The sequence below is a fragment of the Oryctolagus cuniculus genome, chromosome 16 (assembly GCF_051225735.1).
Source record: "Oryctolagus cuniculus isolate XC-2025 breed Fujian yellow rabbit chromosome 16, ASM5122573v1, whole genome shotgun sequence".
Lineage (NCBI taxonomy): Eukaryota > Metazoa > Chordata > Mammalia > Lagomorpha > Leporidae > Oryctolagus > Oryctolagus cuniculus.
The window spans coordinates 57,904,302-57,920,371 of record NC_142882.1 but is presented as its reverse complement, the minus strand read 5'-3'; the positions used below and the strand labels follow the sequence as shown (position 1 = coordinate 57,920,371).

At 43.6% G+C, this 16,070-nt stretch overlaps 1 protein-coding gene and 1 long non-coding RNA gene across 13 annotated transcripts in view; one reads left to right on the top strand and one right to left on the bottom strand.

Moving 5' to 3' along the window:
* LOC103349437 (uncharacterized) overlaps window positions 1–16,070 on the top strand; it is a 93,190-nt gene that overhangs the window by 30,771 nt on the left and 46,349 nt on the right. For all 9 annotated transcript variants that reach the window (XR_016222997.1, XR_011383127.2, XR_016222996.1 and 6 more), the window contains exon 2: window positions 15,724–15,942. This is a non-coding gene — a long non-coding RNA (uncharacterized LOC103349437). The remainder of the gene's footprint in view (window positions 1–15,723; window positions 15,943–16,070) is intronic.
* Window positions 5,710–16,070, bottom strand: part of PLEKHA8 (pleckstrin homology domain containing A8) — a 57,843-nt gene continuing 47,482 nt past the window's right edge. For 2 of the 4 annotated variants that reach the window (XM_002713663.6, XM_089316064.1), the window contains exons 13-14: window positions 13,533–13,594; window positions 5,710–5,959 (exon numbers count right to left, since the gene is read on the bottom strand). In XM_002713663.6, the coding sequence (XP_002713709.1) occupies window positions 5,762–5,959; window positions 13,533–13,594 (260 nt within the window). In that variant the 3' untranslated portion in view covers window positions 5,710–5,761. The remainder of the gene's footprint in view (window positions 5,960–13,532; window positions 13,595–16,070) is intronic. The other 2 variants (XM_089316063.1, XM_089316065.1) reach the window with 1 other exon arrangement.

The following is a 16,070-nucleotide window of genomic DNA, read 5'->3' as shown; positions in this document are numbered from 1 at the left end:
GTTAGATTTCAAACAAAGATTTTGGAGCTAGACCACCTGGGTTTGTATCCTCGCTCCAGTCCTCATTAGCTGTGGGACCCTCAGCCAGGGGCCTCCCGTCTGTGCCTCACTTTTCTCAGCTGTAACTTGAAGATGACAACAGTCCCTGCTGTAGGGTTATGGGCAGGATGAAATGCATTGAGAACTGTCAGTCCTTGAATGACTCCCACAAGTCACAGATGCTCCATACATGTTACCCATGATTGGCAGGTTCAACGAAGCACAGCCCCACACAGAAATCTTTAAGAGAAGCACTTGATGAAATACTTTAAAAATAGTTTATTGTAACTAATGAGTATAAAATCTGACAGATATTTTCAAACATTTTTGCAAAAGTAAAACCCTCCCCTCCCTGTCCCCATAAGATATAGAGTAAGAACTTAGACAGAAAAGAAAAAAAAACACACCGACCTACACATGAAATGCTTATTCGTTGGTTGGTCCTAAAAGGCTCCAACACTAAGTTATAAGTAAAGGTCCATTACATTAAGATGTCAACAAAGCATTTGACACTTTTGTAGTTAACTTGCTTTCTACTGTCATGATGCTCAAAGTGCTGAGACGAGCAGGTGACACGAGACTGCAGGGGATAGCCATTCAAAGTGCATGGATCTATGAAACCACAAACACTGATAAGAACACTGGATATGGAATTAAACATTGAATTAAAGTTAATCCAAGGATATCTTTTTACAGTTTAGCCTTTGGCATTCCATCTAATTTGTTTCTTCTTTAAATAGGCATTACCTTGTTCAATCTATTAACCACAATAAATTTATCTGAGCACATTTCTCATCTAACACAGATTGTCCACAGCCAATTTCACATGAGGTAGTTGGGCTGTTTAGTGACATTCTAGTGAAAGTCTCATGGCACGTGGGAAACCGTATGTTAAACATGCCGTGAAACTGGCTCATGAGCCTCTCGGGAAGCAGAGCTCCTTCTAGACCACCCTTCTATCATCACGGACTCATACCACGCAGGAGTCTGTGTCGACGAGATCAGCTTTGCGAGAGACACCACCCAGCTCAGGATGGTTACTATGTGCGAGGTGCAGGAGGAAATACCGACTGCTCTTTAGTAAACATATGCACTATTTAAAACAAGGTGTCATTCTTAGTTCTCACACACGTACCCAGAAAACATTTGCACTCTGAAAGAGAAATGATCATAAGGATGACCAAAGGTACCTGAACATTTTTGCATTGCAGAGAAGTGGTACGTTTCTTCCTTTTAATTAAAGACTATCTAAAGACAGCAGAAGAAAAAGATCAACACATGTGTCAGCTTTATCAGGGCCGCACCATCATGAGTGTTTAGCCACATCCGGGGTGTTCGGATGCAGCAGTGCAACAAGACTTCATGCACATGGTCACTGTGTACAGGACCCCCAACTGTCTGGGACAGGAAGGGAACTGGCAATGTTCACAGTGAGTCTGGGAGAAGTATGTTTACGCAATCATCAAAAGGACACCTAATGACCTTGTGATAGAGAACCAATGTTAAAATACCGTTAGACAGCTAGGGCATACTTTCTGATGTCACTACTATGAAACCCCTGCTTCGGCGACCGCAGATTATGAAGGGACACACAGAAGTCAAAGAGATGCCTGAATGAAGCCTTTCACAGGGAACACACCTGCCGTACAGAACATACAGTAGCACAGGGAGCACTGTGGTCAGGCCCTCGAAGAACAAACACATTAGCTCACCTAACAGAATAATGCTTAAAATAGATCCAACTTAATTATAAATTCTACATCTAAAAATGTTTTAATTAAAAAAAAGTTGACTATTTGCCTCTAAAAAGACAGGAAACATGAAGGTGGGAGCTGAACAGTTGCAAAACTTATGACTAGAATCAGAAGAAACTGGTTTTAATGAATGATTCAGAAATGCACCATTATGTAACCAAGTTCTTGTAGGACGTGGTAGTTGAGTGGGAAAAGGCATAAAAATAGTTTTCTTCTAGAAAGTTTGCAAAATGCCTCCCATCTTCTATTGCTCAAAGCCCTCTGGTTCTATTGCCTTATCTGAGATTTTTTCATGTCATACTCAGACTGTTTGCTTCATGAGAAATTTCTTACTTTAGCTTTTCCTTCACATCAAATTTAATAAAGAAGTCTTTGTTTAATGGCCCCTACCGACTTTTTTAAATGAAAAACACTTTGCTGAAAATACGAAGTTGAAAGCATTAACGTTCTGGATACATACTTGTATAGGGAAGTAATAATCCAAAAAGAGCAGAGTGCGAACTTTCCCAGCGGTGCTCACCTACTGACAGACCCACACTCCCAGCGCCACGCATGGCGGCATTCACGTGCTCTAAGCTGTGAAGGGATGCCTGACTTCTGTGGGAAGTGCGTGTCATCTGGTGAGGTCGGTGCCAGAAGCTCCATCCACGTTTGGAGCGGCTGCTTCAAGGAATGCAGCCGAGTGGCTAAAATAAATCTAGGGGTGCTGCTGGCAATTTTCAGGGGCAAATCAGGCTGAACGATGGAGTTCAGGTGTCCTTCATCATGGAACGTGACACTGCGGGGACCACTGACGTCCACAATGGCGTTCAGATAACGAGAAGGTGCCTCAAGCCAGTGCACAGAGCAATGAGCAGATCCCTGGGGCCCACAGGCTCCACATTCTGAGAGCACCTCTTCTGGAACTCCCTTCAGAGCTGGGTCAAGAGCTGATGAGACGACTGTCTCCTCCTCAGAGGTACAAATGGATTTAGTTCCCAAGAAATATCGCCCTCCAGTGTAATATTTCTCACCCAGGACTAGCCATAATTGACTTAGATTTGCTTCCAAAGGACAAAAGGCTTGCCACCATTGAAAGGACTGTTGTGTAGTTCCACAGATATACACAGGCCCTGCTACGAGTCAAGCAGAAACGCAGGCCTGAGGACGTAGGTGTGTGTGGGCGCTTCCTAAGGGCAGCCCCCGCTACTGCTCTGCTTCTACTAATAACTAAAAGACACACTTCTTTCTCTTCAGGTTCTCTCTAAAGGTTGTGTTAAAAAAAGGAATCCAAAAACTTCTCAGCAAGAGGAGCACAAACATACCAGAGTTTTCATAACTCCTCACAGTCAGCAACCTTGGAGAGCTTGGAGAGACAGCTTCAAGTCTCTCCTCGCTGTCCCCTTCTCAGAACATAGCAGAGATCTGCACAACTGACAGCCTCCCAAGGAAGACATGCATGTCGTAAGTCCAGAAACTCCGACTGCCAAGGGCCCAGTCCAGTAGAATTTATGGTTTAGTATTAAGTTCAATTTCAAGTCACTTTATTTAAGGATCCCCAGTTTTGCCTATCCTGGCCAAACTTCATATGCTCCAGTGAGGAAAACACCAAACTTTACCCTCTTTCTACAGGGTGGGACAAAGATGGCTGGAAAATATAACTTAGTTAGGTTACTTGAGCTGTTCTGTCTGATCTGGGTTCCCACAATGATCCCAGATCATATTAAGCCTCTCTTCTCCAGAAAACAGAGTTGTACATACCCAGGTTATACCTGCATTAGTGTGACATGGCCAGGCCCAGAGCTTTCCGCCTGCGTGGCCTCGGAGCCTTAGCGGAAAGCCTGATGTACGTTCAATGCCCACATCCTCTCAAGAGAGCACAAGAGGTCACCTGCAGTGACAGGCAGCATCAGCAGGTGCTACACATGGTCACGGTTGCATCCCCTCTGAATGGCGCTATTCACAAAGCATCTTCGTTAAAGTATAAGCAGACTGGTCGCTCTTCTTTATCTGTTTCGGGAAGCTATGTCCAGGGCACACAGTCTAAATTATCCCATGGTCCCACCCTCATAGCCACACCAGCCAGAGGAGGAGGTTCACACCAACTGCGCACAAAAGTGGGACGAAAATAACACACCCCACAGCAGCTGCAGACAGTACATGCTAAGATGCAAAACAGCATTTGAGCACCCTTTTCTCCCCAGCCTTAAAAATCTGATGTTGTTTTTCTAAATATTTTCAGAGGTCCTCATGTGATTAAAATACTGGCTTCATTAATTCAACGAAAATGAATGCCATTTGTCTAAAGTCAGACCAAAGACAAAAACCAGTGCCTCTCACTACATGAACACTCTGCCAGGAGAGGATTCCCTCTGCCCAAGGAGCCACAGGCTGCTCGATTCACCTGTGCTTCTCAAGGGAGCCGACTGTCTACCCAGCGGGACTGCATTATGCTGGAGCTGCCCTTCCTGTTTCTAGAAGGAAGGAGCTGTAACAGGGAAGGCACTTGTGGGCTTCTCTCCTGCACACCCACTAAGCAGCCAACTGGGAGACCAGGATCCCAGTGTAGGTGCCGACTTTGTAGAAGGAACCCCACCCAAGGTTGTTTCATGGAATACTTAAGTTTCATCTCTAAACTCTCACATTGTCCCAAAGTGTTTCAGGCTGACAAGTAGCTGCATTTAGCTTGCTGTGCTCTCTTGGTAATTACATTACACCATGACTGATCAGAGTGTGGATCCAGGGCTGTGGCCCCTGCATGCAACATCAGGCCTGCTGACTGGTGCCAACTCTAGTTCAGTGAAGAGTGCTGCTGAGTCAATTCACTTTGCTTCTCACTCTCCACTCAACTGTTCATTTAAATCATGGCCTCTTCCTCTTTGAAAAAAGGACAATCCTCATTTAGGTCTTATAGAAAACTGGGGCTTCTGTAAACTAGAATTTCATCAAGGCTGTGTATGTCTAAGAATGACTTGGAAGGTTTATCAAAGCGGCTCTCCGAGCCCCACACTCAGATTTTTGTTCTTAGGTCAGGACAGGCCTGGAATCTGCCCTCTGAACAAGCATTCCCTGTGATCTGACATGCAGGCGGGTCAGGTCACAGCTGGACTCTCCTGGCTCCTCTCTGAGAGACTACCTAATGGTGAGCAGATCCCTCAACCTCTGACCCTTGCTTCTGAAGTGGGGCACTGATCTCTTTGGGTGTCACGGTTTCACTGTGATGTCCAGATTAGATCATGCACAGGAGAACACGCTGCAAGTGTGGGCACCAGACAGGTGTCACCTCAACTGACTGTCCCACCTCTTCCCCCGTCCTCCAGCTGCGGGTCAGGGCATGCCACTCATCTCCTCAGGGCCGCAGACCCGCCTGTCAATAAGGATGCAGTCCTTGTCCAAGTCTTCTCCACTTGCCGCAATCACAGGGTCATGCCAGTGCCCTGAACAGCTTCATTACACAGGCTCTTCTCACCGACCGAGCCATGGAGAAGAACGTCTAGGAACAGTAGACTCTACACTGCAATTGCTTCAGCAAAAGGGCTTACACGTCCCTCGAAGTGTTTAGTCCTGTTCTAACTGGGTTATAACACTGGCTACAAATTATAGTCCTTGCTACAGAATTTGCTCATTTTTAGCTTGGGGCTGAGTGGTCCATTAAAATCAAAAACTAAAACAAAACATTATGATCACAACACCAACAAATTCATTTGTCAAATCTGCTCTTGGAACTTGCTGTTCATGTCTATAACAGCTATGATTTGGTTTCCAGGAGGTTCACTGAACTGAAATATATAGCACCTTGATTTATAAACACACAAAACACATATGCCTTTTTAAAAGTTACATATAAAAACACTGGGTTTTGCTTCCTCCTCACCATCCCAAGGAAAGGGGTTGGAGAGGGCTAAAGCTGTTGCTGGAAATTAAGTAGAGCAACGCAACACGTTAGCAAACTTTATTCCCTGAAGTTAGGAGGTGCTGTCCTGCAGCTGTCATACCACCTCATCAGACTCCAGCCCGTGGACCTCGTATAAAGTGTCCAGGATGGCCAGTTGCTTTTCCATGGCAGGGAGGTAGAGGCTGAGGTCCCTCTGCATCCCGATACTGAAAGCTTCCTTCTGGTGATCGCCTTCCTTTATGGTTAACGCGGCCACAAAATCTTCATAGGATGGAGCAGCCCTCAGAGCTAACTGCAAAAGAACCACTCATGAGACTGCATCATGTATGTCTCTATCACACTTAACCATACACACAAGCACATGTGCATATGGCACACACACACACACACACACACAAAGACAGCATGAGCAAAGAACTATGAATATCCTGACTTGTGGGGGTCTAAAATTATGTTTCAAGCACCAAATAACCTTTTCCTTTAATATTTACTTATTTATTTGAAAGGCAGAGTTACAGGGCGAGGGAAAGACAGACAGAGAGACAGATCTTCCATTCATTGGCTCACTCCCCAGGTGGCTGCGACAGACAGAATTGGGCCAGGCTGAAACCAGGAGCTTCTTCCAGGCCTCCCACATAAGTGGCAGGGACCCAAACTGCAGGGAGCGGGATCAGAAGTGGAGCAGCTGGGATGTGAACTGGCGCCCACAGGGGATGCCAGCACTGCAGATGGGGCTTATCTGCTATACCACAACATCGGCCCCCAAACAACTTTCAAGGCTAGAAGAGGCAAGTATGCATTTGGGCCACATTAAGGATGACTAATGCCATCAAGTCAGGAACAGGCAAGAGAGGAGTTTGAGAGAAGCTCCCTTCCCGTGCACAGTGAGATCCAGGCCATTGCCCTCAGACCCTCAGAACTGACCTGTACGCAGGTTGCCATCACAGTCTTTGCTCTCACACAGCCAGCCCTCCAGGGCACCCCCTCCTATTTTGTTTCTCATCTCCATATACATTTCTTTGCATATCTCCTATTTTCTCCCACATGGATAATGCCACCTTTGTACCTCTCAATATTTTTTACAAGATTTCTTTGAATATTTTCTAAAAGAAAGAGAGCTGCATTTGTTGCTTGCTTATGTACTGATGCTAATGCATTTTATTCCAGTTAATCTGTGCAGGAACCCTGCACAGTTTAGACCTCTGTTTTACAGATGAATGTCACATAGCCCATGAGAGTCAGGGTCTGGATTTGAACGTTGGCTCACGGCTGTGTTTTCAACCACACTACTTCCCTGATGGATGATTTCTGAGGCTCCTCCTCCCTCCTCCCTCTGCAAGTCACTCTTTTCTCTTTCTTCTTCTTCTTTTTTTTTTTTTTAAGATTTATTTATTTATTTGAAAGGCAGAGGCAGAGAGAGAGAAAGAAGTCTTCCATCTGATGGTTCACTCCCCAAATGACTGCAATGGCTGGAGCTGAGCCGATCCGAAGCCAGGAGCCAGGAGCTTCTTCTGGGTCTCCTACGGGGGGCGAGGACACTCTTTTCTAAGCTTACTAAATCTGCTTTCTGACATCTGACTGCTGAGATCAACAGATCAGTAGCTCTCAGAAGAAGATTTTTGGAGAATCTTAAAAATTATCATTCTACAGCTGCTCTCCTGATATTCCTATACTTTAAAAGTCTTTGAGCCGGCGCCGTGGCTCAATAGGCTAATCCTCCACCTTGCGGCGCCGGCACACCGGGTTCTAGTCCCGGTCGGGGCGCCGGATTCTGTCCCGGTTGCCCCTCTTCCAGGCCAGCTCTCTGCTATGGCCAGGGAGTGCAGTGGAGGATGGCCCAGGTGCTTGGGCCCTGCACCCCAAGGGAGACCAGGAAAAGCACCTGGATCCTGGCTCCTGCCATCGGATCAGCGCGGTGCGCCGGCTGCAGCGGCGGCCATTGGAGGGTGAACCAACGGCAAAGGAAGACCTTTCTCTCTCTGTCTCTCTCTCTCACTGTCCACTCTGCCTGTCAAAAATAAAAAAAAAAAAAAAAAAAAAAAAAGTCTTGATAATCAGCCCTCTCCATTTTTGCAATAAGAGAGTGAGTGAGGGGCTGGTGCTGTGTCACAGCGGGTTAAGCTACCACCTGCAGTGCCAGGATCCCACATAGGCACTAGTTCTAGTCCCGGCTGTTCCACTTCTGATCCAGTTTCCTGCTAATGCACCTGGGAGAGCAATGGAAGATGGCCCGAGTGGTTGGGCTCTTGTACCCATGTGGGAGACCCAGAAGAATTCCTGGCTCCTGGCTTCAGTCTGGACCTGCCCTGGCCATTATGGCCATCTGGGGAGTGAACCAGCAGATGGAAGAATTCTCTGTTCCTCTGCTTCTTCCTTTCTGTAACTCCACCTTTCAAATAAATAAATAAATAAATCTTAAAAAAAAAAAGGATAGAGTGGTATCATGATGTAGTGGTTAAAACTCAACTTGGATGAAGCTGATGTGGACTTGACACTCAGATATTTTACATATTAGCTTGAGGAATTCAAGCCAGGTGCTTAGGGGCTGGCACTGTGGCATAGTGGGTAAAGCCTCTACCTGCCATGCCAGCATCCCATATGGGCGCCGGTTTGAGACCCAGCTACTCCACTTCTGATTTAGCTCTCTGCTAATGCTCCTGGGAAAGCAGTGGAGGATGGCCCAAGTACTTGGGACCCTGCGCCCATCTGGGAGACCGGGAAGAAGCTCCTGGCACCTGGCTTTGGCCTGGCCCAGCTCTCCAGCCATTATAGCTATTTGAGGAGTGAGCCAGCAGATGAAAGATCTCTCTCTCTCCTTGTCACACACTCTCTCTCTTTGTAACCCTGCCTTCCAAATAAATAAATAAATCTTAAAAAAAAAAAAAAAAAAAGCCAAGTAGTTAACTTCCTGGAACCTCACTAAAAGGGCTGATGATGAAATTCCAGAATGTGGGGAAAAAGACAGATTGTGAAAGCACCAGGAAGGGGATGATATATCAAGCAGTAGCCATGGGAAATGGAGGACAACAGAGTGTGGTGCCTTCAACATTCTGCAGGAAAATGATTAATGTAAAATTCTATACTCAGCCAATCCAGAAAGAACCAATGATAGGGGCCAGTGCTGTCGCACAGCAGGTAAAGCCACTGCCTGCAGTGCTGGCATCCCATACGAGTGCTGGTTCAAATCCCGCTGCTCCACTTCTGATACAGCTCTCTGTTATAGAAGATGGCCCAAGTGCTTGGGCCACTGCACCTGCTTGGGAGACCCAGAACAAGCTCCTGGCTCCTGGCTTCAAACTGGCACAGCTGTGGCCGTTGCGGCCATTTAGGGGGTGAACCAGCAGATGGAAGACCTTTCTTTCTCTCTCTCTCTGTAACTCTGCCTTTCAAATAAATAAATAAATAAATATTAAAAAAAAATGATAGGGTCAAGTAACTAGTTTGACTGAAGAGGAAGCCAGAAAGGAAAAGGGTAGCCAGGTAGTGACCAATCTAGAAGCAACAGTTTGGGAGATTATAACTGCTGGATGATAAAGTTCACTATTTGGCTGATAAATCAGTTGAATTCCTTGGATATAAAAAAGGATTCCCTGAGCAACTGTGATCAGTTAACATGAATTTGACTCTGCAGATTAGTACGTGTTGGAATACTCAACGCACCTTCCAAAACAGGGACGACTTGGAGTCTAACAGCAGAAAGGCTGAAAAAGCCAATCTGGGTACAAATTCACCTCTTCTACTGACAAGGCTATTATCAAATGCTTGACATAATCTATTTTCTCAAAAGCCAGAAACTTAAAAACTACTGGAAATCCCTCTTTCTCTCTCCATCACTCTGACTTACACATTGGAAAAAAAAAAAAAATTGGGACTGGTGTTGTGGTGCAGCAGATTAAGCTGCTGTTTGGGATGGCAGTATCCCATATTATCCTTGGTGCTGTTTCAAGTCCCAGCTGCTGTGTTAACCATCCAGCTCCCTGCTACTGTGCCTGGGCAAGCAGTGAATGACAGCCCAGGTGCTTGCAGCCATCTGGGGAATGACCCCGGATGGACAATCTCTCCCCGTTTCTCTGTCACTCTGCCTTTCAAATAAAAAATAAAAATAGGGGCTGGCACTGTGGCATAGTGGGCTAAGCTGCTACCTGTGATATTAGTATCCTACATCAGCACTGGTTTGAGTCCCAGCTGCTCCACTTCAGATCCAGCTCCCTGTTAAAGTGCCTTAGGAAGCAGTGGAAGATGGCCCAAGTGCACTGGATGAAGCTCCTGGTTCCTGACTTTGGCCTGGCCCAGCCCCGGCTATTGTAGCCATTTGGGAAGTGAACCAGTGGATAGAAGATCTTTCTCTTTCCTTCTCTCTCTATAACTCTGCCTTTCAAATAAATACATAAATCTTTGAAAAATAAAATAAAAATAAAAATTATTGGCAATAACATCTGAAGACTTCAAAATATTTATGAGCTATAATTTTGGGTATATTATCTCAGCTCCTTGCATCTTGGGTTTGTCTTTAAGTGGGAAAAATCTGAGTTATGAGATTAACAACTGAATGTATGTCAAGTACTTGAAAGTATCTTGTGTGGGATGAGTGCTCAATGCTGTAAGCTGATGTGTGCTCTTGGAATCAGATACAATGATTCTACTTCTAGGAACTTATTTTGAGGAAACAGGAGCTTTAGTCAAAAATAAACAAACAGATGCTGTTTTATTTCTAAGAACAAACTTAGAAGCAGCTTAAATTTCCAACACAAAATTAGGCAAATAAATTATGATACTTCCTTATTATGGAAAGATAAAGTCACCAAAAATAGTGTCCCCCCCCCCAAATAATTTCTTATTGCATTTAAAAATGGTCATGATGAAATCTATGGGGGGATGAGAATATAAAGTTATACTATAAGCTAAATGTAGAAAAATTTATATGCATAGACAAAGTATATAAAATTTTTGCACACATATAATGTATACAAGTATATAAACATCCATAGATACAGATGTATTTATATAGATAATACATCAATGACTGATGAAGAGATTAGGAAAATAATGTAATTCTCAAATGTGGTTTTTCCTGAAGTCAACTGTAGATGTTAAGCTTTATTTCATTGGTTACGTTTTAGATGGAGAAAGCCAGCATTATATCTTGATGAACTGTGCATGACTGTTCTTCCATTTTTGGAGTATCTGTCTGACTTATCATAGGGTTAACATGTTCATTACACATCATGCAAAAGGAAACAGCAGATTCCATCAGCATTGTAATGCCTATTCTTTTAAGGTAGTAACTATAGATAGAAAAGCCTTTGTTATGAAGCTAAATACTCAAGCAAAGTAAATCAGACATGTTGCTCAAGTAGCTTGACTCAGAATACAGATAGGGAGATACATATAAAATACAGAAAAAGAAGACTGACTATTCAGATTCTTTGTTTATATCCTGAAAGTAACTAATAATAATCCCAGAGTAATGAAAACGTTGCCTTATTGGATCCTCTTGTCATTTATTTCACTGTATACTTCTGTATTGAAAAAGATTTCTAATTATTTTAATTTATGTAAGTTAAGCCCATGAAGCGATATTTCTACTCTTAATTTCCTGTTTACAAAACTTAATTTTTTTAAAAGATTTATTTATTTGAAAGACAGAGTTACAGAGAGAGGTAGAGACAGAGAGAGAGAGAGAGAGAGAGAGAGAGAGAGAGAGAGAGATCTTCTATCTGCTGGTTCATTCTCCAAATGGCCACAATGGCTGGAGCTGGGCCAAGAGCCAGGAGCTTCTTCCAGGTCTCCCATGTGGCTGCAGGGGCCCAAGGACTTGGGCCATCCTCCAATGCTTTCCTTGGTGCATTAGCAGGGAGCTGGATCAGAAGTGGAGCAGCTGGGACTTGAACTAGTACCCATATGGGATGACAGCACTGCAGGCTGGAGCTTTAAACCATTGTGTCATAGCGCCAGCCCCTTAAAAAAAGTTAGGTTTTATAAAATCAAGCCTTAAATGACAATGATGAAATAAAGTTAAATGTGTATTTTTTTTAAAAGGAAATCTATGGAGGGGATGAGAATATAAAGTTGTACAGTAAGCTAAATGTAGAAAAAATTTAAATGCATGTCCAAAATATAAAATAACTGCACATTTTAATATATACACATATGTAAATATCCACAGATACATTTATATAGACATAAAACTCGATAGATCAATATTTAAATATGAAAAATTATAAAATTTCTTAATAAAATATAAGAACAGTTAAGAAAGCAAAGAAGGGTGGGCACTGTGGCACAGCAAGTTAAGCCACTGTCTGGGATGCCCACTTCCATACTGGAGTGTCTGTGCTAGAGTCTCACCTCTGCTTCCAATCCAGCTTCCTGCTAATGCTCCTGGGAAGGCATCAGATGATGGTCGAACTGTTGGGCCCCTACCACCCAAGTGGGAGACCTGGATGGAGTTTCTAGCTCCTGGCTTTGGCCTGGCCTAGACCCGGCTGTTGTGGGCATTTGGGGATTTGTATATATAATAAAACATGTACTGAAAGAAGTGTGAGAATTCTGTAGCTACAGTTGGTCTGGCACCTATTCCAGTGAACAAGGGACACAGAGCTAGTCATCTCTATGCTTCCAAAATATATTTCACTTTCAGTAATATTTGACTTCTTGAATAGTACATTTCCCTCACTTTATTTACCTGTCTCTTAAAAAATCATGATCTAAGTAGTTCTTATGTTAGGTGAATGATATATTCTTTTTTTTAAAAAGATTTATTTTATTTGTTTGAAAGACAGAGTTACAGAGAGAGGTAGAGATAAAGAGATATAGGTCTTCCATCCGCTAGTTCACTTCCCAGATGGCCGCAATGGCCAGAGCTGCACTGATCTGAAGCCAGGAGCCAGGAGCTTCCTCCAGGTCTCCCACGTGGGTGCAGGGGCCCAAGCACTCGGGCCATCCTCCACTGCTCTCCCAGGCCACAGCAGAGAGCTGGATCGGAGGAGGAGCAGCTGGATCTAGAACCAGCATCCATATGGGATGCCAGCGCTTCAGGCCAGGGCTTTAACCCACTGCGCCTCAGCAACTGATATATTCTTTAAATTAGAAAAAGACACTATCTGCAAGGGTATTTTAACTCCCAGCTTTCCAAAAAACACATCCTATGACATGTCCTAGCGTGCAGTGACATGAGATGCTGCGTTTTCATGGCTACATCTGTGTGCTTCAGACTGGCCTTTCCCTGATGGGAAGAATTGCAGTGCTACTGCTGACCCAAAAGAGCCACTTCCTCCTGCTATTTCACAAAGCAGGCCAAGTGACTAGCCCAGGGGACCATGAGTCGCAGGTTTATGTTGTGCCTAGTTCAATAGGGGAAGGTGGGGTGGTGCTAACAGGACAAAACATGTGATGTAAACATTTTCACAGTGTAAATACCTGAGAAGAGATTTCCATCCCTAGCCCTTGGCATATCCAATATAGTTAATATGAAAGATAAGATTCAACTAGAAAAGAAAAATCAAGACCTGGGATTGAACGCGATTGAATACAACGGGCAGCAGAGGGAGCCATTGGCTTGAGTGCATTGCTTGAATGCATCATTCCCCCCAGTATTTGCTTTCTGCCTACATCAAACCGCACAAGCTCACTGGAACAAGACAAGATAAGCATACTCTCCTATTCATAGTTCTTTAACAATCTTTGTTCTACCAGACACTATTGCCGACATTTCCATACATGACAGGCCTATAAACCTACGTGAAATAAGCAATTTTTTGTTCTTATTCTCAAAAATAAGGCATACAGAAATACCACACACAAAAACAACACAAAGCACCTTGCTTCTGACCAGCAGAACGTCAGGAGGCAGAAGGATTGCTTACCGCAAAAACCCCTCGGACGACCCAGCCGTGGTGCTGCCGGAGAGTTTTACCGTACGCGTTATCTGGAAAAGATGCAAAACAACTCCATGAGGAACAAGTTTGTCAAAGTTTGGTGTGCTATCTGTACCATAAACTGTTTAATGTATGCAGCAGTACAACCCTACTTTCTAGGAGCTGATAGAAATCTAACTATAAGATCTTGTACCCAAAAGTCTAAAGTAGGAAAAAATAAAAGCTCAAATGCTTTTTAACAAAAAGACAGATACTTGCACTCTTATTCCAAGTCAACACATCTGAACTTCAGCTTATTATCATGAGGGAACAAGCTCCACATATGTAAGCAAATAAAGTGGCAGAAAAGGATATTAAAAATCAAGAGTAAATACCACTACAAATACCTACTAAAAAAAGGAAAAAAATTTAAGTTCTGTGCAATGTTGTATGACTATGAGCCAGTTGCTGGGCTGTTGCTTCTCCCTGTGTTGCCTCCTTTATCAAATGATCTCGAAGGTGCTTTCCAATTCTAACATTCTATTCCAGGATGCCAAATGTTGGTCCTATGACCCTGGATATACAGTACGAAAGCTAGAAAACTGGGGTGGGCATCTGGCACAATGGTGAAGACATGGCTTGGAATGCCCACATCCTTTATCAGAGTGCCTGGCTCAAGTCCCAGTCCCTGTGCTTCCAATCCACCCTGGGAGGCACCAGATGATGGCTCAAGTACTTGGGTCCCTGCCATCCACTTAGGGAAGCAGATTGAGTTCTGGCTTTCTGGCTTTGGCCTGGCCCAGCCCTGGCCAATGTGGGCAGTTAGAGGATGGAAAAATCTCTGTCTCTGGCTCTCTACCCTTCAAATAAGATGAAAAAATATATTTTAAAAGGCTAGAAATATTTAAAATGTTAAGAAAAATGGCTTGAGATTATTTGTTTTAAGGATAACAACTGGTTATTTTTATCATAAGGTGCTTTAAAACAAGATTTTTAAACTGACATATAATAATTTTAATTACAGCAACTCCCAAGAACAAGATGGCTACATTTTATGCAAGGGATGTGTTCCTAAAGACTTTGAATAATTCAATATAAGCAAAATTCAAAATTGATTTTCCCACTAGCCAGAGAGCATTCTCAGGAGGCAAAGATCTGTATTACCATAGTATGTGTTTACTGCTCTTATTTCCAAAATCATCTCTGGTAGTTTACAGAGTGCTCCTAAACTAACAGTGCTGTGTATCACAGGGCTTGTGTGACCTTCATCACATTTCACCTGAAAACATTTAAATTCCATTTCAAATGCATTCATTTGCATGTGGTAGTTTCAGCACCAGCACAAGTACTACCACATTTAATGAGGGCCCAGGTGACACCATAATAGGTTACAGAAATATTTTCAACTTAAGAGGAGCAGATATGAAAATAACAGGAGACACGAAAACCCAAATACAAGTTTCTATGCAATGAAAAGCAATGTGGCCCATGCCACTGCCAGAGAAAGTCAGGCCTTGCTATTTTGCTGGCCAAAGTGGGGCTGCCATGTGGCTGCAGCTCAAACACAGTCAACAGTTTACTCAAGCCCTCCAGCTCAGAAATTATGTAATTCTAGTCAACTTTTACTTCAAAAATTTGGATGAGGCTTCATTAATACTTTAGTGCATCCTACTATTTCAATTTTATGTAATTTGAATTTGCATAAAATATATTTTATACAAAATAATATATATCCAACCTAAACAGGAATATGTATGAACCAGAACCACAGAGCCCCTGCTATCTGAAGTACCAGGAGCAGGCAGAAATGCAGCAAGCATTGTGGTGAAGCTAAAGCAGAGAAATAAAGGGTCTGTGAAAAGGCAGAGTTTGGAGAAGACTCTTGGGAACAGCCTACGGGACTCAAGAGCAAACATAACTTTTTTAGGAGAACAGTTAGCAGAGTGCTGTGTGATCAGAGACACACCAACATGCACTGCACTTAGAATCCAGCTGTTCTCTCTGCCAGGGGATACTTGGCGATTAGAGAAATGCCACTAGAGGTACATAAATTAAATGTCATTAAAATCTGCTAGTGGTGCACTACAGTCGACAGCTGCTCCGTTTAACAAAAATTAAGTGCATGCCTACTACACTGAGTACTGTGCAAGGCAGTGAGATCCTCGGCTGATTTAAACTCAGTGGATCCTTTGCCCTACAGATGCTGCTGATCTTATAAGGAAGCTGCACATGTAAACTACAAGCTGCTATCATTGAGATTTGCACAGCTAGCACAGAAAGAAAAGAGAAAAAGGGGTACGTGGACACAGATTCCCCAGCAAGAGTCTTGAAGACTTGGTGGAGTAGAAGAAGGGTGGTGCGCGGCACTGCAGATGGGAGGCACTGTGGAGCTGTAGAAGGTCACAGCACACCAGGCAAGGTAAGCAATCCCCTGGGGTCACACCGTGAGGCCCTTTATACACTGTGGTGACAATTCTGAGCTGCTTCCATTGGAAGCACAGTGGCAGTTTTGAAAAATATCACATTCACTGTTGAAAGCTGTAATCA